This window comes from Ciconia boyciana, chromosome 19, assembly GCF_034638445.1.
Source record: "Ciconia boyciana chromosome 19, ASM3463844v1, whole genome shotgun sequence".
NCBI lineage: Eukaryota > Metazoa > Chordata > Aves > Ciconiiformes > Ciconiidae > Ciconia > Ciconia boyciana.
Genome location: NC_132952.1, coordinates 4,287,863 through 4,309,585, shown reverse-complemented (window position 1 = coordinate 4,309,585; position 21,723 = coordinate 4,287,863). Strand labels below are relative to the sequence as shown.

The 21,723-nt window shown below is 39.8% G+C and overlaps 1 protein-coding gene across 2 annotated transcripts in view; it reads left to right on the top strand.

Annotated features, from left to right (window-relative positions):
- PEX14 (peroxisomal biogenesis factor 14) overlaps positions 1-21,723 on the top strand; it is an 80,355-nt gene that overhangs the window by 20,364 nt on the left and 38,268 nt on the right. For both annotated transcript variants that reach the window (XM_072884344.1, XM_072884345.1), the window contains exon 3: positions 18,133-18,217. In XM_072884344.1, coding sequence (XP_072740445.1) covers positions 18,133-18,217 — 85 coding nt within the window. The remainder of the gene's footprint in view (positions 1-18,132; positions 18,218-21,723) is intronic.

The window sequence follows — 21,723 nt, the reverse complement described above, 5'->3', positions numbered from 1 at the left end:
GTGTGTTCATGCTCGCACTGGCAACTGTGCCAGGCAAGGCTGTAATTATGCAGAATGTACTGTGAAACTTATGCACACACTCATAATTACATACAGTGCCTACGTACAGCAAGTTTTATCTCTCTGCAGTTCAGCTTCTTGATGAGCTGTTCTGATAGGTGATTTGAGTTGGGGCTACCATACTGACAGTGGAAATGGAGCCCCTGGATTCTTCTCGCCGAAGGTTAAGCTGAAAGCCATCGGGTGTCACTGTTGCTCTGTGTAGGCTCAACTGGCAGTGGATTTGTCTGGCAGTAAAAACTGGACTTTGAAAGTAGTATTTTTGGCTATAAACATCTAAGGCATTTATACATAATTTATATATAAAGTGCATGTCCATACAACACCATTTGTGTGTGGGTGGAGTGAGTGGAGGTAGGTCTATTGTGTGTTAGCTGAATTTTTTTGCAGTTTCTGTTGCCTATTATAACATTCTTGTCCCAAACTGGCACGCAAGATGGCCAGCTACTGCTGAATAGCTGTTGCATTCTGCTCCAGAAGTGACTGTGGTTCAACAGTGGAGGTGACCTGATTCCTGTTTCTAATTTGCCTGTGAACATTAAGCTATGGGCAAATTTTTGGTTTTATGATGTGCGCAACTGTGGTGTAGAAGCAACAACATTATATTCAGTTTAGATTTTTGAAGAGCTTTGGAACTACTGGGCTTAAAAGGTACTGTAGAAAGTTTTAAACTCTAGTATATGTGTCAGAGCTCATTGAAAAAACAGGTTTGCATTAAAACAGTTCATCAATAGCATAAGAAAACTTTCACTGACTTAAAATGGAGATGACAGAGAAAAGCAATGTAAATAGCAAAAAAATGTATTTTAAAAAGACTCCTTTGTAGTCTCTGTCCCTTCTGATTTCAGGTAGAGAGTAAAAGCTGGCGTAAGAGGAGCTGAGCTTGTACTTGATTTGCAGAGTAGCGTGCTGGTCGGTTGGGCTGCGTTGGCAGCATGGACCTGTGCCAGACTTCACCACAATTCATACTGTGTCAGTTTAATAAATGCACTACTTAAATTATGAAATTACAAAAGAAAAAAGAGAATGCACTTATTCAGACTCTTAATACATTAAAAATAAGGCATTAAAACACTGCCTTTTTTTTTCCCTTCCAGAATCAATAATGAACAGGAAGGGTTGTAGACATTAACAGTCATGGACATTCAAACTCTTATACATAAATTATCTTAGAAAAATGCACATAAGACTTGAATAATGTAAATACATTAATGCATTTAATAATTTAAACATTAAAGCGCATTCAGGAATTCGTGGCAGAAGCTGTTCTGAGATAAGGAACGGTCCTGGAAGTTGTGTGTCCCAAGATCGATGGCTGGTTTCTCCTTGAGAAAACTCTCTGGGGAAGTCAAGCTGTGCAACTAGAGTGACCGCCTGTCCTAACAAATCCCAGGACATTAGCCAGCTCTTTTGCTTTTCACCTCCCATTCTCTCTCCATAACATGCATGAATACATACATGCAGAACATCTCATGGTCCAGAAAAGGCCGGTGTGCATTTTGCCATTTCTTTTTTGCATGTGTGCTGCAGTTTGTCTAGGAATTAGGTGAAACAGCTTCAGAGAATGACAGTGTCTTGGCTAAAGGTAAAATACCAAAAAATGCTAAAGAAACTGCCTGCAAGAGGTTCCATGGTACCATGCAGGGTAGGAAGAAGAACTGTTTGGACAGTATCTGGACTCTGATCTACCAGTTCTCCTGGGAGATGGGAACATGGTGTCTTAAGTACAGACAGTGAAATGGGGATCCTCCTCTTCTGTGGCGTTGCATGGACCTGTAATTCAGACTCCATCCTAGCTGTTGGTAAGACAGTGTCAGTTGGAGAGAGTGAGGCTTGCAGAAATAATGCTCTCCAGGAATGCTCAGGTCTTTCTTGGAGCCCTGAAAATCACAAGGTTGGCTCCGGTGTAATGACAAGTAAGAGGTTTTATTCTGTTCTTGCTTCTCTGCTCTTTGGATTGAAGCACCTTCAGCACTGTAGCAGCACCTAACTGGCACATCAAGGTCCCCCTCATTCAAGACATTTTCCTGAGGATTTTGATCTGTGTCATCTTTGCTGATGCAATTAAGTTTGAAAGGTGGTGTATCAACCCCTCATGCCATTTCCCCTTGGTTCATAGCCTTGCTTTCTTTGCCTCTTCTGCAGGCAGGTGCTTAGGAGGTCATTTGCACCCTATAGCCCCACTCACAAAGTGGTATAAGGTATCCTGCTTAGGCCTAGATACTGATGGAAATAATGATGGAACTAATAAAAAAGAGCTTAGCTTGATCCCAAAGGGAGAAGAGTTGGGTTGGTTAATTAAAGGAGCCTGGCACAGGGCACCCAGTAATTATAGGTACAAGAAGTCTGAATTTGAAGAGGACTGTGCAGCTGGAGAAGGATAGGGAGGCACCCAGAACTCTGCAGGCTGTGGGCAAGAATGCAGCAAAACCAGATCTGGAAATCAGACTCTGGCAGAATTCCTTGGTGAATTCTTATTTATTCCATTTTTTAATGAGGACCTGAATCTCTCCTTACGCATTTATGTTTTTGCATGCACATGCGTATGTACAATTCCAGTTACACCCTATGGCTGGGAGGGTGATTTTATTAAAGACCAGAAGATTGGGAGACAGATGTTTTAAGAGACACAGGCCTTGCCCTATAGTAGTTTGGAATAATTAATGCTGACTGCTGCATTGGTTGTATTATCGATGCTACTGTGTCTTTATCTCAAGCATCATCTCAACACCCATGAGTCTGTATCACTGTAGGGCAGAGCTTTTGAAAGCAAAGGGGCTGAGGCCACCAGGGCCTGCTGGGAACTTACTCCTAAACTCTTATGTAGGTGTGGGGTGGGGAACAATGCTATATCATCACATTGTCATCACCAATGCTATGTCTTTTTGTAGTTAAGTTCCTTAAAGCAGTGTTTCTCAAATTTAGGTTATAACCCCCAAAGGGATGCAAAACGCTTCAAAGGAAGTCACAAAGTCACTAGCCAGTACACAGCTTTTTCCTAGTAATTGCGATTAGGAGTTCTGTTCCTCCTAGTTTGAAGAGTTAGCATTTATTCCAGTAACTCTCATTTACCTGAAGGAACTTGCTGCCATCTCAGCTGAGGAATGTGGGATGAGCTACCACAACAGATGAGTGCAAAAGGGAGTCAAGCTTGCATAAAGTTTGAGAAGCAGTGCTTTAGCAAATTTTATTTTCCAGGGACAAGCTCTGCAAATGTTCCCTGAAATGGATCTATTAACTTTACCTGATGAAAGATAAAGACAGTTATTTTGTCCCCAGTGGATTTCTCAGTAGGCCCCATCTGGGGAAGGTAGGACTGTTTGTGCAAAAATGTATTGTTTGTTTTAGTGCTCAGGACTAAATAATGAGGCAAGGAAACTGTAGCTCTTACTCTACCCTTACAGCTGACAATGCTGTATTCTGGTAGGTGGATCACACTAGAAAATGAAATACTGGTTCTGAGGGATTCCAGCTCAAAAGATGAAAAGCACCAGTTTTGTCAAACTATAGGAGAAGGTGATCCACAGAAGAAAATAACTTTGAGACTTTGACTTGTGTACGGACTATATGGATGTGCTCCTTGACGGTCTTAAGTGTAAAATAAACAAATGTTGAGACACCTTGTTGGGACTAGGGGAATGCTCATGGTCATTTTTTTCCAGTTGAGGCAACTTTATAGTTTCTGATCACCTGTACAAAGCCAGGGCTGAATGCCCTCAATTTTCCCATCTCAAGCTTGCGGTACCCTTGTGTACAAGGAATAAATTTTGAGCCTCCCACACCTGAAAGGGAGAAGCATTGCTGGTGGTAGGAAAGGGGTGTGTCTGTTGCATGTGGGAGGCTCCTGCAGGGGGTTTTTCATAATCCAGGGCCTGTTGAGGAGGGGACTTTGCCCTGCTAGCTTTGTCTCCATGGGGGTATTCCATGCTTTATCCCATTTCACAGCCTGAACTTTTTCCCCCACTTAGAGGATTACATGGGGCAGAGATGTAAGAAGAAAGGGAATCTTGCCACTGCTGTACCTCTTTATCTCTGTAACTCCATGTATATCTACCCGTCTGCTTTCACAGGGGCCAAGCTTTCTGCCTTCCACAGCCCTGCTCTGAAATTGCTGATTCAAGCAGGTAGCAACTTTAGGACTCCCTGCAGAACAAATGCCTCTTGCATCCTCCCCTGGCACTGGGATTTCCTCTCTGATTTATCATGCTCAGGTCTGCTAATGTCCCTTGACTAAACTGGGCATGGTGTGATGGTGTGAAGGTCATTTTATATATGCCATATACATTTCCAGAGACGTGGTGGGAGGGTAGGACATCTGAAGCAGCATATCCTGCTGGGAAAAGGAGGAAGAAAAGGATAGTCTGGCTCTTCTTTTCACAGCTTCTTGTGGTGGGATGAAGGTTTTGACAGCCTAATTCAGCATTTAGAGAAAGAACCAAGCAGAAAGATTCCCCCTCACCCACTCCTTGCAGCCCAGCTGTGACAAACTGACAGATAATTAACAAATCAAGACCTCCTATTAGCCTTGTCCCTGATGCATTAAAGCAGCTCCTATGTTGCATGTGTCCTTTAGCAAATGCCTGTACTTTATGGCTACAGAGTGAAGTAGGTAGATCACTTTAGAAAGGCAAAGGGTTCTCGAAGATGTCAATGCACAAATATTTCCAGGAACAGAAGAAGTTGTCTCTAAAAGAAAATGGTGGACAGTAGGTGGGAGAGCTGTACCATGACTGAATGAAAGTACTCTAATGGGGTAGTGTGTGTGTGGAGTATCTTCTGGGGACATAGGGCTGAAAGGGATGTATGGAATTATTATTGAGTCCCTCTTGTTTTTACAGAAAATGACATAAGTTGAAGCAGCAATTGATAGGGCAGTTTTTTTGACTGGGACTAACCAAGCCTGTAAAAATTACATGCCAGGAAATGTGGTTTGTGGTAGAAACAGATCTAATGTTAAGACCTTAATATTACGTTGTGGGTAGGGTATTGGTGCGCTTTCCTTTCTGTCCTCAAGTTGTTGAAACGGCATGGGTAAGCCCCAAATAAGCTGCCTTCTCTTCGCTTTAGCTCCACTCATCTGGAGAAGAATGAGGAAGGGTGTCAATATCCTTCTAGTTCAAGATGTTAAATAGTCACAAGCCATTGGTTCAGCTTAACACATGTTAAAGGAGAGAGGGATATCTAATTGCATCAAAGCCACTCTTAAGTTCATGTATGTGGAGCCCATCAAGCTGAAAGCATCCAGACAGCATCTGCTGTTATCAAATCACTCTTGAGTCGAGCTAATTAAAATAGAGCTTCATTTTTCTGAACCATTGTTTGGCAGGAATTCGAAACAGGTCTAACCCAATTTCTGTGTGTTTATGAGCCTTTATTATATCAAAAGTACTTTTCTGTAAATGTACAGGGCAGTGTTAAATGAATTGATCCGCACTGTATCACTGTAGATGCACTATGGACTTCCTAATGATTTCTCTTCTAGCTTCTTCCAGATATACCCCAGAAAGCTTGCTTTGTCCCTTATCGTGTCATCTTCTTTCTCTCTTTTCCTTTCTATCTCACTCTCAAGAAAGTAAATGTCCTTGTATTTCTTTCTTTCATATCCTCCTCCTCCACTCTATTGGGATTTTTGTATTATTAAAACATTTACACATTTGCTGCCACATGCAAATGCAGAATAATAAACCAGGACTCTTTATACTCCAGATAGGAGCAGGAGGTCTCTCACCACTGATTCTTACCCAGTACTCATCCCTGTTGATTACAGGGGACGGAGAGGAGGGGAATCTAAACTTTGCTGTGTTGAATCTGTTTGATATAGGGTTTTTGTCCTTAATTTTTTATTTTAAACATTTTATATTTCAGTGTGCAAGTTCTAGGTATGAGATTCCTCTTTATAATTTGCTACATACCAAGCACAAAAGTTAGAGAGACGTAGAAATTGCTCCCTGAAGACAGGTTGTACTCTTTGGCATCTAAAAGCTAATTCATGAATATTCTCTGTTAGAAAGAGAATACCGCATATACGGCCAGTCAGTTCAGAACATATGAGTGTGAGCAGCAGCCCCAGTGAAAGAGTAAAGTCAGGAAATAACTATTTTTCTGGTACCCAGTACAATCCAAGCTGTTCATATGATATTCTTAAGTCTTAAATTTATTTCTGAGCAGTGGATTCATATTACAAAAAAAGGAAGTTAAGGATTAGCATTAGGTAAAAATCCTGACAGTGATCTGTCATGAAATCTTCTCCCTAGAAAGGTAGTAAAGACTTTTAGACTTAAAAATAGATGGACAAAATGCAAAATAGAAAATCTTTCTGTAATATAAATATAAATGTACTTTCTGTATAGTTCAAGGAAGTTTGCTTCTTTTAACTCAGTTAATTCACCTTGGAATGGAATTTAAGAGCATTTTATTTTGCATTTAATGCAGTCTATTCTGAATGCGTATATTCAAATCCTCTGTGTAAAGCTTAAGAGCAGCATGCATAAATTGATACTGGAAGCAAGTGTAACATTTTGCTATAAGCACACCAACGAGTAAGGTTCTATTAGTTGTTCCCAAACTTATGAAGTATTATTGTCTCCTGTTCTGTGGTTTCAGAGAGATGAAGAAAATTTTTACTCACAAGTTTGGTCTTCTGTTCATTGATAGAGACTTTCGCCTGATTCCTCTTTTAATAAATTTAAGTGAATTTAATGCTAACAAAAAGCAGCAGAGTCACAGTATTCAGAAAGATAGAGCACGGACGTTGTACTGCATGCTTTTTCTTGTAAGCAGACCTAATCGAAGGGCCCTACTGCTAGGGGCTTGACTAATCTCATTATTTATTCAGTTCTTATCTTCTTTTCTGAGACCATCAAGGTGTACAGTGGCTACTTGTCTTTCTAGCAACTGTCTCATCAATATGGTCACTTTCCCAACCAAAGGACATGAGGCCATGGCTTTGAGAGAAGAATTTCTGGTAAAGCACAACAATAGAGGTAAATCCAGATACTCTTACATGCAAAAGTAATTAAAACAACATTTCTGCTCACGTCATGGTGAGTACAGAATGAATGTGTCAGATCTAAGAATATCTTCATAGGCTTCTCAGCATTTCCTGTATATGCAATTGTTGCTGTAGTTGCTACTGCAGAAAGAAGTTTGCCAGTCTAGCAAGAAACACTTTTTTCTTTTTTTGTTTTACAACAACAACAACAAAGTCAAATATTCGGTCTAAGGATCCAAAAGCCCAGGAAATGCATCTCTAGGGCTCCTCGTCAATTTGGGACCTAATGAAATATAGAAAATACTCAATAAAAGCACCTTTATTACTTTAAATGTTTAAATGTGGAGTTTTTAGCCATCAGGTTAATGTTTTTGTATCATTTTTTGATTTGATTGTGAGCACTTTTCCAGGTATCTCTGCCACTTGAGCACTAATTGGATTTCCACAGATAAACGGTGCTAGCTGCAGCCCTTACATCACTGTGTTTTTACTTCATCATTATTTTATTTGTTTTTACTGTAAAGGTTAATAAATCTTGGTATGTTTAGAGTATGAAACAAGGCAGGCAGGCTAAGAACTACAACATGAAGGGGTGAAGTTTTATATGCTGCTTTCTCAAGTCTGAGGGGTGGAAGGAGAAACAGTGTGCCCTTTGTGGTATTCCTAATGGGCTGCTGGGTATGTTAGTCAGCCAAGTAGCAATCCATAATCCTTAAGATAAAAAGCGTTGATCTCTCCACTAGTTCTCAGACAGAGCTGTAAGGCATTTGAATTGGGTTACCATTGATTTAAGGTGGGGAGAAGACCGAGTAGCATGGGTCTGCTTAAAAAGGGATATGTGGGATTTATTTAACTTTATTTAATTTTTTAAAGAAAATTGGAAGCCTTTCAGTGCAAGTGCACCTGAGTTCCCTCTGGATTCTCAAGGAAGTTAGTATAGAACTTGCCAATATTTTAGGGAAGAACTGATTGAATGGCAGATGTTAGTCAAGATTTAGGCTGCAAATAAATTTCAGTAAGAATTTATCAAGTTCCCAGATATTTGCTGTCTCATCTATTTGTTCAGGAAAGCATGTATTTTTTACTATGCTCATGATTTCCTGGGAAGCTGAGCTTGACTTCCTGCCACAGTAGAGGTAACCCTTAGCTTCCAGCCACGAAGAGAGTGTGGAAGCCCTTTTTGGCCTAGCAGGATTGAAACGAGTGCATTTCAAACACTTACCCCCAGTTTTGGACTTTGTGGCTTAATAGAAATTGATTGAACAGCCTGTACTTGGGCCAAAGCAGCATTCAAGACTGAATCTACTTTCTTCTGTTACAAAGATAGAATAATGCCTTGTAGCTCCTCTGGATCAGGTGCTTTGTTTTGAGAATACTGCAACATTACAGACTCAAGCTTTCAGTTGTGCCAGTTCTCCGAGGCAACAATGGCCATTCTTACATTGGTGTTAATCCCTTGCTGTGGTATGGACCCAGATTTCAGAGAGATTGTCGATGCTTTCTGCAGCATTTGTCAAGGAAACGGCTGCTTTCTTTTTTTTCCTGAAGTGAGTAATTGTTTATTAATTTTTCAGCACATAAAGAGTATAATTATAATAGTCCGTGACATGTGCTGGCTGTGCCAAGGTTTAAGAAAAACAAAAACCAGTAGAAGTGCCATTTTGAACCTTCTCTGATTTTGTAGGCTTTCCTGGTTTGGACCCAAATTTGTGTGTAGAAACTAGGCAGGAGCACCCTGGCTTGAGTATAATTCTCTGTAGAACTAATTCTCTTGGACATTTTAACTCAATTTAGGATGGTGGGATCTTACTCAAGTTTTTTGAGAGAGAGGAGTTGGTGATCAGTACCTGTGATTTTTTTGGTACATACAGTGCTGTATTGGTTGAACAGCATCCTGAATTTGTCCTGCCACCTATATGCTTTGTTTCTTTAAGTAGTGAATGTAACATCCATGAAAAATGCCGAATTGACCCCAGGGGAAAATGAAGTGGACCCGTTGTTTGCAGAATATTTATGGTATGGACAGCTACAGTGGAAATGTTCCTCATGTTTGCCCTTATATTGTGTTTCACTCCTGTTGTAGAGGAAGCATCCTAAGAGTTGACAGGGAAGCTCACTTGCTTTTGAGGCTGCTCATGCAAGTTCCTACATATGAAGGAGAAATTCTGTGATGTGAGCTTCTTTCTGTTGAGAACTGGACAAAGACAAGGGACGCAGCTGCTTTCAAATCTATAAAATTATTCCACTTGCAATCCCCATAGACTAGGCAGCTCTGGCCAATCAGATTTCTTGCCCCTTACTTAGTTTTTCCCTTAATAGGGCAATTAACAGCAGGAACAAAGTGCATGGTCTGCTCAGTCTTTATTATTATTTGTGTTGTAATAAATGTCTAGGAGGCCAGTTGCAGACCAGCACAAGGCACTCTGCAAATACAGAGTAAAAGGACGAGTCTTGTCCCAAAGAGCTCTAAGTAAAATACTAAATTTACATAAAGGTCTTCCAGCGTTTTAAGTCCTTCTCCTTTTGCTATTACTTCCCAACTGCTGTGGTTTGCATGATTTATTGTGCACCTGTCACAATTTCCATCTTCTTTAATGTTTCCAACATGAAACCTTTTGTTTGTTAGATTCTGGTGATCCAAGTAGTTTCCTCCAGTATCTCCTTATTCATTCTGTCATTCAGATCTTCCACGTAATAATGCCATCATAGCCCCCTGACTTCACCCCTAATTGTTTGGGGTTTTATTGCTGCAAGGAGAACACTAATTTTCTAATCTACATTTCCCATGGATTAAGAATTCTATTAAATGGGGTTCTTGAAATAGCAGGTTCAAGGAATAAGAGCTTGCTGATATTTCCTGTCCATTTGAGTCATTTCAGTCCAAAACGTCTTTATAGCATCTTCCACAGATGGTTTTACTTTCGATCCTCTTGCACTAAATCTAACCCATTGTATTACTAGTATTTTCCAGTCCCTTGACTGTGGAATTAGAAGGATCTAAGTAAGTCTGAACAATGATCCTGTTCTGGTGCATCTCTTTGATTGATTTAGCCTTCTGGAGTCTACCATTCAATAGCGATTTTAAGTACTCAGGCACAATTGTTAGATGTGACACGGACTTCCTATCCTTACGTCATCTTCTAGCTCCCTAGCATGTGAATGAACCTCCAGCAGTCCTTGTCTGCCCTGTAGTTAAAAGAATGAAAATGTAATAAATTACAGCTTCATTGTTTTTTACGTTCAGCACGTGTGCAGATAATAGGGTAAAAGAGATTTCTTTCAAAAGCTGTTGTATTTGGACTCTTTAGTAACGGCAATATGGAGAGAGGAGTGAAAAAGGTAAGAGTTGGAGGTGCTGCCATCCACTCCCCTGAAAGCTGTATCATGCATTTTTTTTAGTTGCAGAGCCACGCAGTGATCTTAGTTCTGCTGTAGTGAGCATCTTGGACACTGAGTCATTACATTCCTTTGGAGTGATTCAGCTCAACAGCTTGACACTTGCATTCATTTTACAGCACAGAGCCTCAGTGGTCCCTAAGCTTCCTTCTGTAAGAAGGGAGAAGCAAGATGTATAAATTGGGTACTGTCATGAAAAGTTAGAAAAATCAAATTCTCTTTAATAAATTTTGACCTTTCACCTTCTCTCTAGCATTTTTCTTTCTGTTGAATCAGTTTGTTAACCTTACCATGGCACACTGGCTTCATCCACACTTGGAAGCTAGATACCTTACCTACTTGCATGAGACGCTGACCTTCTAGTCCATATATTATCCACAGTGATCCAGTACATTCAGCACTGAGGTTATTGCCGTTTTTATGTAAACAGAACTTCAAATAATTTGCTGCCAGTTGGATTGCAAGCATTATTCCACCCCCCCTCCCCCCCCACCTTGTTCATCTTGCTGCAATACCTTCTTTGGTGGTACTGGTGATTATAGGAAGCTTGCAACTTAAGCTTAGGCAGAAGTACAAAAAGGGGATTTTTAAAGTTTATTTCTCCTCTGAAAGTGAGATTATATCTTTTATTTTCAATAAAAAGTTAAAATGTTTGAACTCTAGGAAAAAAGTTCATGCTACTCATTGGTTAAAATTTATTATGGCTGCATTATCAGTTTAATACATTTACTTTGCTTTTCTGCTCATATTTCTTATAAGATGTTTTTCCAGTATTTGTCACTTCCCTGTAACAGTTTGTATTGTGTTAAACCTGATGTTATGAAGTCTCATTTGGAGGTGTATTTGTTTCTGAAATAAAAATATACATAGATAGCACATTTTCTCTGTGCATAAAAATAGTTATTGTACGTTTCTTTTAAAGCATGTGTAAAAGTTTCTTGTTCTTTTTAGTTTTATGCATGTTTTGCTTGAATGTTATTCCTCTTAAAAAGAGGAATTTTGTCAAGATGTCCACTACGTTTTAAATCGAATTAGAAAAAACTGAAGATGGCAGAGATATTTCACTTTGAAAGGTGACTACTACAGAGACGAAGTTGCTACTTTTCATAAGGGCTTTTACTCCATATATCAATGTGTTTTAAGAGAGACTTGGGTCAATAATACCATGCTTTAGAATTCCCTAAATACATATTTACACAATAGACCTTAAAATATATTAGTCTATCATGTCAGCTCCTGTACACTTCTATCAGGGATGTTTTATGTCCTTAACATATGATACAATAAAACTTTATTTTATATAGCATTTTTCATTCAAATTGTATCCTAGAATGCATTGTGGGGTTAAATAAGACTTTCACAAGGTTAAAATTAAAAAAAGCTGAAGGGCGCAGGAAAATTAAGGGCTTTGCATAGGAAGTATTTATTTAACTGAACAATGGCAATCTGAATGGAGAGGCCACCCAGCTAAGAGAGCCCGTAAGTCTGATTCGAGCTGCAGATCAGGATCCCTGGAAATGGTAAGGTTATGTGAGGAAAGACTGGTTCTGTGTGAATAAAGCAGGTGGAAAGGTCACGCCTTTATGAACAGCTGGAGGAAGTGTGAAGTGGCTCCTGGAACAAAGAAGTTGAGAACAGGGACTATATGGAGTCACTTCTTTGTAGTGAGAATAGTAGAAGAAATGAGGGGAAAGTACGTTGAAGGGAAAGAAAGCATCTGAAAGCACGCCTCTGTAGCTAAACTGGTGGGGGAAGTTGATGGGAACAGGATAGCAGTGTGCACCGAAGATGTTTCAGCTTCTTCATTTCTGCTCGTTCCAGCATGCGTAGGGAGTGGCAGGGGTCCTGGCTCCAAGGAGGCTGTCCCTGGAACTAAGTAGGCACAACAAGATGACATGAAGACAGCTCAGCTTGGATTTTTTCTGGCTTTTATCAATTTTTTTTTTTGGTCACCCTATTAATGTAAATTAAGTAAGTCTTTTTTGTATGTGATAATTATAGATAAATGTATTTAAAGTAGATCTGGATTTTGTAGTCCTCAGGAAAAAGAGGAAGAGTAATTTTTCCCCCCGTCCCTGTCATGTGTTCATTTTAATGAGCAATTTTAAAAAATTGAAAATAAAAGAGGAAAATGAATAGGTGTTGAACCAGCCTGTGATATGTAAATGCCAACTAGTAATTACCTAAAACCTCAATTTTCTTTCTGTTTCATCTTGCAAAACATTTCATTTCCACTGAGTGAAAACACTTAATTTGGGCTTCGCGGCGGGTGAAGCCTGCCTCTCAGCGCGGGGCCTGCCGCCGGCCTCGGCTAGGGGGAGCGCGGGCTCTGCGCTGGCGGGGTGCTCCGCGCCCGCCGGCCCAAGGTTATTCCCCTTCTGCTGCCCTGGCGCTTGTTCTCGGGGCGCTGAACAGAAATCCACCTGCCCCGAGCCCACATCCATGTTCGCCTTCGGGAACCTTGTTCTTTCAAGTATTGGTGAAAACTGGGTGATAAATAACACGGCCGGGGTTTGTTTTCTTACCGTTCGTCTGGTTGCTGTTGTGTTGATGATTTTGGGTTAGATTTCATTCATAGAACTCTCAGTGGTCTGAGTTTCCAGGCACCTGGGATTTTTCCTTTTTAGCTCATATTACCGTTTTTTGGTTACTATGCTGTGTTCTTTTAGTTCTGGGTTCTTAATCTCGGATACAATTTGAAGCTCGTTTCTTCCTTGTCTTTGTTCTTTTCTGGTTCTGACTCCTGTGAATCTTGCTTTAAATTGTATTTTTTTTTCTTTCCTCTGTTTTACATGAGGGGGGTTTTTATTGTTGTTATTGCATTTTTAAACTTTTCTCAGTACAACTTTGAGATCTGCCAAACTTTGTAGGTTTCTCTCCCAGCAGAAATAATTCCTGGGGTTCTGCATGGTTCCATAAAAATTTCAATGAAATCGTAGGAGCTTTAGAGATTTTTCTCTCTCCTGACCAACCTGCAGATAATTTCTTTAGAAATAACAAGCAGTTTCTGTGAAACATGAGTTTGACAGGAATTCTGGGGCCCAGAACACTGAATTGGGGAAAGGTTTGCCCTGGGAGAAGAAAGCTTGTGTTGGAGAACATTGTGTATGTAGTGTCCCAGGACCCCGACTCTGAGAGAGCTCTGCCTGGAATCTCCAGGAACAGTGCCTCTTTAGTGAGATATATGGCTTCATAATTAGCCCCTTGCATTTTTTCATGAGTGCTAGCATCAGCGTTCTATGATGTGTTTCCCTGATTAACAGCTGCTTTGCAACTATTTCCGTGTGCCACCGATAACCATATTTGTCAAGTTAGTCCTGGCAGAGCACTGATTTCTTACTGAAACGCAGCATTTCTGTTTGAAGGGGTTTTCTTGTTCGTTGCAGTGCCAGGCTTTTAAGTCAGCCCTTGTTAAAACGTAAGTTGGCTTTAGCCTGATGCTTGTTAACAGGATTCTGGGTATCTCCTTTAGAGTAGGAGTGCAGAAACCTTTCACAGACAATTTAATCTTCTGAGCCTTGCAAACATACAGCCGTACACTGAGGGGGTGTTGCTGTAGGCTAATATATTGATCAGTTCCATTTGCCCTATAGCTGTGGCCTTCTGCTCTGGCTGAAATAGGTTGAGTGCGTGTTGATACTGCCATATTATTATTTTTTAATACACTGGAAAAAAATTAATTCCAACTTCTTTTACATACGTCATGTATATTGCCAGCGTTGATTGCTTCCGCACATGTAATGTAAACTGTCTGTGCATAGTTCATGGCCTGTGCCGCCTCTGCTTAATGAAAAGAAGTGTTGCATTTAAACAGATACAGATCCACTCAGAAAGACAAAATACTATCCCTTGCAACGTATAATTCAGACCCAACCTTTACATCCCAGGTCATCTCAAAGTCTCAGTCTATCAACAAATGCTGTTTAGTAATAACCTACAGAGGGTTCCCAGTATTAGGAAATCTATTAGAGCTCTTACCGGCTGTGCTCCTCGTGGCTTTTGATTTTGTTTTCCACGTGGAACTCTGTTACTGAATCCTGTGGAACTTTTATTAATGAAGGTGATTTTCTTTCACATTTTTGTTAATTGATTGGGGTTTATTTTTTGAGATGGTAGAAAAAGTGGACATTTGCCACAGTATTTTAAATTTCTTGGTTTATTTTTCTAATGCTAGTAACTGATAAAGCAGCTTAGATTGCTGCATTGGAAACCCTGCAGCTTTGAGCATAATAAGAAATAAGGCTGTCTTTCCCTTCCCCATTAACAGAAAAGGGAGGGAAATTAGGAATGAGGGACCTTGGCTATAACGTCAAAGTGCTGTGCTTTGGCCCAGAATTTTGCCAGCCTGCTGCACTCCCACAACATCTGCAATAAAGTTCCTGTCTCCGTTTTATATCTTTGACATTGAAGCAGAATATTTGGCCTGAATTTATGTAATTTGGCCAGGCACAAATATAATCCATGAATAGTTACATTCATCTTCTAATTAGAAAATCAAACTGTAGGACAAGACCTGCTGCAGGATTCCACCCACCGCCACCGAGTCAGAAATATGTCTTTGTGTATCATATCACTGCAGGAGAAGCGATGGTAGGATAGTAACTTTATGGAATTGACTTGCTTTTAAAAGCCAAATACACCATCTTTCATTAAGGGAGATATGTACCTGATCCGCTAGATAAAACTAGTTTGTGGCCAGTGTGTGCTGGCAATCTAAGAATCAGAGTAGTGATACAATGCACATTATTTGGCAGTGTTCTAATACTATAAAAATTTGGAGAAGCGTTACAAATGATACAGAAATAGTATGGAACAATGTTACCAGCTGAGTCAGAGTGCTATTTGCTGCATGATTTTTTTGGCTATACACAGGACTGCGAAGTCTTCTCATCTTCCTCCTCCTTTTTCTGTTGTTTAAATTATGGACTGCAGTTTCCCTTGTTTGTGCAAAGAAAATGATCCATAGACGGTAGGAAAGTTCTTGTGTATGTTTGTTGAAAATATTGGCATTTTGACATGGCCAAAATTGCTTCAGAAGTTGCTCATGTATACAAGATGAATTATAAAAATGAAGAAGTTTCAGCTCAGCCTATAGGAGGAATGTTCAGAGGTTTGAAGTTTGTTGTTGCTTGTGATTTTATTTTGGTTTAAGATTAAAAACTTTGTGAATAATGGAGGAAGTGATGCAGGGAAGAGATAAAATAGAAGTTTATTTTGGAGTGAAATTTACTACTGATATGTTTACATTTTTACAAGGCAAAAATAAGTTTTAATAGTTAGAATCAATAAAATGTTCACATGGTTGTGCTTGAAATAGCACAGTGAAAAATACTGCTTATTTCTTACAGGTTTTTTAATGCTTAAAAGCTGATAATTAAATATGAGAGCTTGCAGAATTTCAGGTCTGCAGGCCTTTTGTGTCTGTGTCTCTAGCTCACTCAATGTGGGAGGGAGTGTTGAGGAGTTTCTGAAGAAACAAACAAGTAATTATTGTTAGAAGGAAAGTGGTTTTGATATGTTCACGTATCTGTTGGTCTGCTCATTTGGGCATCTTTCTTATTCAGCATATTATCTTAAGGTTATTAGTTTGGGCGCTTTATATTTCTGCATCTGGCATAGCAATATCAGCACAGTTTAAATCTGTGATTTGCCTGTCACCTGCATTTCAGCAGGAGACAGATCAAGTGCGCATAAATGAAACCGAAGTGTACTTTATGTGGGATATTTTGCTATAGTATTTTATGGTTCAAAATTACTGAATGTAAACTTAAGGGAAAAAATGAAGGAAAATAAGAAAAGGAAAAGAATTAAAAATACCCCATTCATTTTATCCTCCCAACTTTGAAGTGTGCTGGGACTTTGTCAAATTCCCGTTAAAATAAATATGTCAATTTTGTCTCTCTTCCAAATTCATTTATCATGCTTTTTTAAAAGGTGTTTTCTGCTTTACCTGATGTTTAAATTGGATTCGCTCGTTTCTGCTGTTCTTTGCTGTATCCCCCATGTTTTTCTTAAATGAATTAGTAATGACAGCGTACTCCATCATACCCTCTCTACAGCCACTTTAAGGGAAGCCTGGTGATCTAAACCTTTTAACCTATTAAAGATGATTTTCCCCAATTGAATCAGACCCACCACAGGTGTAATAACTAATCATTTAAACTACACCTGCTATTATGTATTTTTAAGCCATTATGCGTGTTGGATAGATGATAATTCATGTTTATTGCATTGTCCAATGGATCCGTTTTGCCTACACTAGCCTGATTAATGTATTTAAAGAAATAAGAGATGCAATTTAAAAGAAAAAAAACATTGATGGAATGCACTGAGGAGTACATTGAAAGTGCCATTAAACCCATCAGAACTTTGCTCTCTGACCAGAAATGCATATTCGAAGGGTTTGATTCAAACACAAAGTGAAACTTAGCGATTTCAGTAGTGATGCTATTTTTTTCTTTCTTTTTCTGCTGTGAAAAGTTCTGAAAACCTTTTTGGAACTGAATTCCAGAAACTGTATTCTAAGATAAAGTCTTCAAGACCTACCTAACATAGGTCTAGCATATACCACCATTTTAGGAGAAGGTTCATGCCACTGTTTGGGGAGAAAAACCTCTTCCATGCAGATGCATGGTTATTTTTAGCTCTAGAGGAAGGAAGTCGTCTCTTCCACTAGCTCACATGAATGTGTCCATCTCCTAAGTGCTGTTAACTTCAGGCAAATTATTCCCCCTTATGCCACAGTCAGAACAGATGTCTTTGTATAAAAGTAAAATGAATCAGCTGTTTTTCACTAGTGCAGCAACACGTAATAATGTGTATAATAGTATAGGAGAGTATGTGGAAAGGTGACCTACCATATGAAGGAAAAAATCAAATACCTTTCATTGGCACTAAGTGGAAGTGTAAAAACCTAGTGCCGTTGTCGTCGATGCCATTGAGTATTACCCCATACTTTACCCTTTGTTTGAATAAGTGGTTTGTTTTAAGTGCTATGTCACCTTAAAGAAGGATGGGGAAGTCAGTCTTTAGACAAAAGTAATCTGTGATTTCTGCTGATGTGGAACATAAATTTAACTGCTCACCTACCTGTTTATGTCATGAAAAGTGACTTTTTTGGATATTTTTGTTATGTGATCCAAAACATGTGAAGTTGCTTCTTTTCCAATCATGACAAGCTGAGGTTTATTTATTGCTTTCAGTAAATTAGAATGATGGCAGAAAAGGCCTTGATCTCTTAGAATTTGCAGGGAGCTTTAAGTCAGATAGAAATGAAGCATTCTTACTAGTAAGCCTCCTGTTACAGATCACATGCATTGTCTCAAGATTGCCCTCAAGTATAGGAGCCAACTTAGGTAAGAAGATCACAATATAAATGACAGAAGCCCCTAAGAATCTTAAGAGAGTTTTCCGTACAGGTTGAGCTGCTCCAAGAGCAATTCAAGAAGAAACTTCTGAGTTGAAATACCGTACTTGTGCTGTCTGATTAGAGTTGAGCCACAAACTCTGATGCTCGTTGAACCATTTCTGAAAGTTGGATCGGTGTCAGCTCCAGACCGTCTCCATATGTTGGATGTGATGCCTTACTCTGCAGTACAGAATGCATAATGTAAAATAGGAATTTGACCATTCCTAACTTGGATCTTTTCTCTCTTCTATTTCTCCAATCCTCCTACCCTCATCAGATTGTGACAGCAGTGAAGTTTTTACAGAATCCACGAGTCCGCCAAAGTCCTCCTGCAACCAGAAGAGCATTTCTGAAGAAGAAAGGTATGGACTCTTAAGTTTGTGGTCTCAGTGGTAGTGAGGGAGCTTGAGTTAGTGTAAAGCCAAAATATATTGCTATGGAAAATTAGAAGTTAAGGACAAAGCAAGTAGTCTGTCTCAAAAAAAGGTTTCAAGTTTGTAAGAAATATCAGGCTCTTTTCTTCCAAACTGACTAGAGCAATATTGGCACCAGATGTGGAATTGTAGAATACAGAAGACACATTGGAAGTTTTTGGGTTAACTATTATCAGATCTTTTCTGAAATGAGGACAGTTTAGAGTAGCGGACTAGTTGGTCAGTTCTAACCATAGTGACGTTGGCTTTAGAATGACCAGCTTCTAGGTGAAAAGGTCGAATACTTCTGAAGAGAGCCAGAGAGAGGAATGAAGGGCAGAGGACTTGGTGAAAGTAAACAAGGCCAGGTTAAGGTCAAGCTTGGGGTTAACCTGACTTTCAGGCTGAAATGGTAAACTACTGACTGAGTTTAGCCCTTTTCTGTAGCAGGGATAGAACAGATCCTGACAAATCCTATATCGTCTTAGACAGATGGAACATACTTTGGCCATTGCCTACTGAGAATTTATTTTGCTTTCTGACTCATAGCGGAACTATCTTTTGTTCTTTTTTTTCTTTTTAAAGTTTTTAGTCCACAACTTACAGTACATTTTGGGTGAAGTTCACTCCATATTATGCTACCCTCCTGGGACCATATTGCTTAGATCCTTACCGCAAGATGTAAATAATAAGGACAGTCTTACCTTGGAGTTAATTACATGCACTATGGAGCACTTTAAGCAGTTGGAGTGATACTGAAAATACAAACTCCAAACTTCAGAGGGGAGTGACCCACTTGTACATTGAAGTCATAAATACTTCAGGGTACGTCAAATTCTATAGCTAGAGATGTTGAGTTTTGAAAAGTAGGGAAGCCTGTGAAATATATATTATTCTGTTTGAGGTTATGAACTGTTTATTGAGACGCCTGAGGCCTGATGTCATGAGGTGGAGAGTTCAAGTATATGCATCACCTTGCTCATCTTGAATAGCAGAGGACCTAGAAGGGAATGGCAGTCTTGTGTTTTAGCAATGATGTCATGACAGGTAGTTCATGGGTACATCATTTTGAGTGTGACCCTCTCCCTGCTTGTTCTAGTGCCAGTTAGAGAACATTCCAATCACATAGGTATGTTGCTTGCCCTGCCCTGCCAAGAGGATGGCATTAAAATTTGGAGCCTGTTGGCCACTGTGCTCCATGAGTTTTTCCTTGAAATATGTGGACCTACGGGGAGTAATTAATCATAAAAGCTTGGGGATTTCAACTCTATCATTGAAGCAATGAAGCAAGGGAAAGCTGAGCCTAAAAGCTGTGCTGATTACCCGGGGTAACCTGATACAAAATCTATTGTTGCCGAGAGATCCTTAGCCCCCAGTATATCGTGCAATATTATAACTGCCTGATCTTATTCTGTGCTGACAATGACCAGTTATTCCTCATTTTCTCTCTCAACACAGCTGGGTTAGAATTTCATTTGCAGAAGGTATTTAGAGCAATTTAGAGACAAATGTCTCTGGTGTTTGCTCTGCACTTCCCCACCGCAGGCTTCACTGAACAGTTTTTAGTATCAGGAGCTCCATCTAATCTGTTTAATTTTAATAAATCCCTGACTGGGAGAAGAGGAAGGGTGGGGAGATGGAGGCACAGAGAAACCATGGCCCGACTAATACTTCTTATGAATTACTTGGCTAATAATTACTAAAGAGCAGAAATGGTTTGGTAGAGCTGTTTGTTTGTTCCTGTTTGTTAATTAGCCCTCCTTCCCTTTGTGCTAATTGTTTGTTTGAAAACTTAACAGTAGGAGATGGGAAGGAGCAGGGCCCAGTAGTGCCTGTACCCAGCAGTCACTGGCAATACGTCTATATGGAATCTGACCACTGAGCTTACAACGTGACCTCTGTTCAGTGCTCGAGAGCAGAAGGTACATACTGTCATGGTACCTATGTGCTCTAGCAGATGGAGGCAATTATTCTTGAAATGTAGATGTTGTGACTAGTTTAGTCCTGAGTAAATGAGGGATTACCCGGTTTGGTAGGCTGTTCCCCCCTATTGTCTGATACACTGATAGCAAAAATTTATTGCAAGAATATACTTAGTGTATTAAGCATCTAGAACAAATTCCTTTAACACCCAGTTGATGTCATCCCGATGATGATGTTTATCCCCATTTTACAGATAGTTAGGCTGCCTGGTAGAGAAGTCCTCACTGCCAGACAAAAAAGCATTTTCTGTAGAGAAACCATTTCCATTACAAGAGTCTCTTTTAAAATTATCTTTGTAGGAAATAGTACAGAAGTACTCATGTATTTTTTCACGGTTACTCTGATCCAAGTTTCTTCAAGCAGAAATTGCAATAGAAGATCTTTTTATGGACCCCAGAAGAAGTTCGGTGAAGGGGAATTTTGATATCTGTAGATAGTTGTGCACCATGTACGAACTTGTCTTTTGTGGTTACTTTCGTGGAACCGTACAGGAGAGGTCTGTGACTCCCCACAGTCTGGTTAAAAACTCCTGCAGTAGAGAGGATGGTGCTGGATCACCTTGTGTCTGTGAATGCGGAGTGAAAAGCCCAGGTGCCCTAACCCTGGAGGAGCCTTCCACTCCCCCAGCTACAGCCTATGCAGGCTACAGGGACAGGAGTAGAGCATTAGTTGTGGGTGAGCTCTCAGGTCCTGCATTCCTGACTTTGCCTAAGAAATTTAACTTCTGAGACTTGCAGAGATGGTTCCACCTTGAATTATATTTTTTTCTTTTTTATAAGGGTCTCCTTCCTAAAAAAGGCCAATCAAATTTTATTTCTTTTTAATATTAATTAATATTCAATATAGGAAGTGGGGTTTGTTTAATGCACCTCAGTGCAGTGAGAAATGAAAGTTTCTTCAGGATCATCAGCTGGACTGGGTTTGGTTTCTTGTGAAACAGTAGTTGCAGGGGCTACAGGTAGGCTTTCCTGGTTACTCGCAGGTCAGGGATTTGCTGAAGTGCGATCTCTGGAACATGGGATGATAGCGTTGATGACAGTTGGGAGAGTGAGGGTGTCCTGGATTTGTAAAAGGTCTTTCAAAAGTTGGATGAGATTTCTCTGTTGTCTTAAGCACTTTTAAACTCCCAAATACAGAGGCATTAATGAGAAACATGAAGTTATTAGAATCATTTATCATTTTCTTTGAAGCTTACACTGGCATTTTGTGTAATTTATGACATTTCCTCCTTTTTATCATGAACTTCTTCAGATGAAGGGAAAAACAGCTGTTTCCCCTCAGAGTATCTGAAAGAAAAGAAAGGAAAAAAAGATGCTGTTTGTTTTTTGTCCAACTCGCTGATTCTGCTGATGACATGCCACAGAATCGGCGGCGCCTTGGGAGTAATTAGACAGCATGTGGGGTTTAAACCCTTGTGGAAATGTGTCTGTCATCTAACTGTTGTGCCTCAGATGTCCTGTACTGCTTGCTTA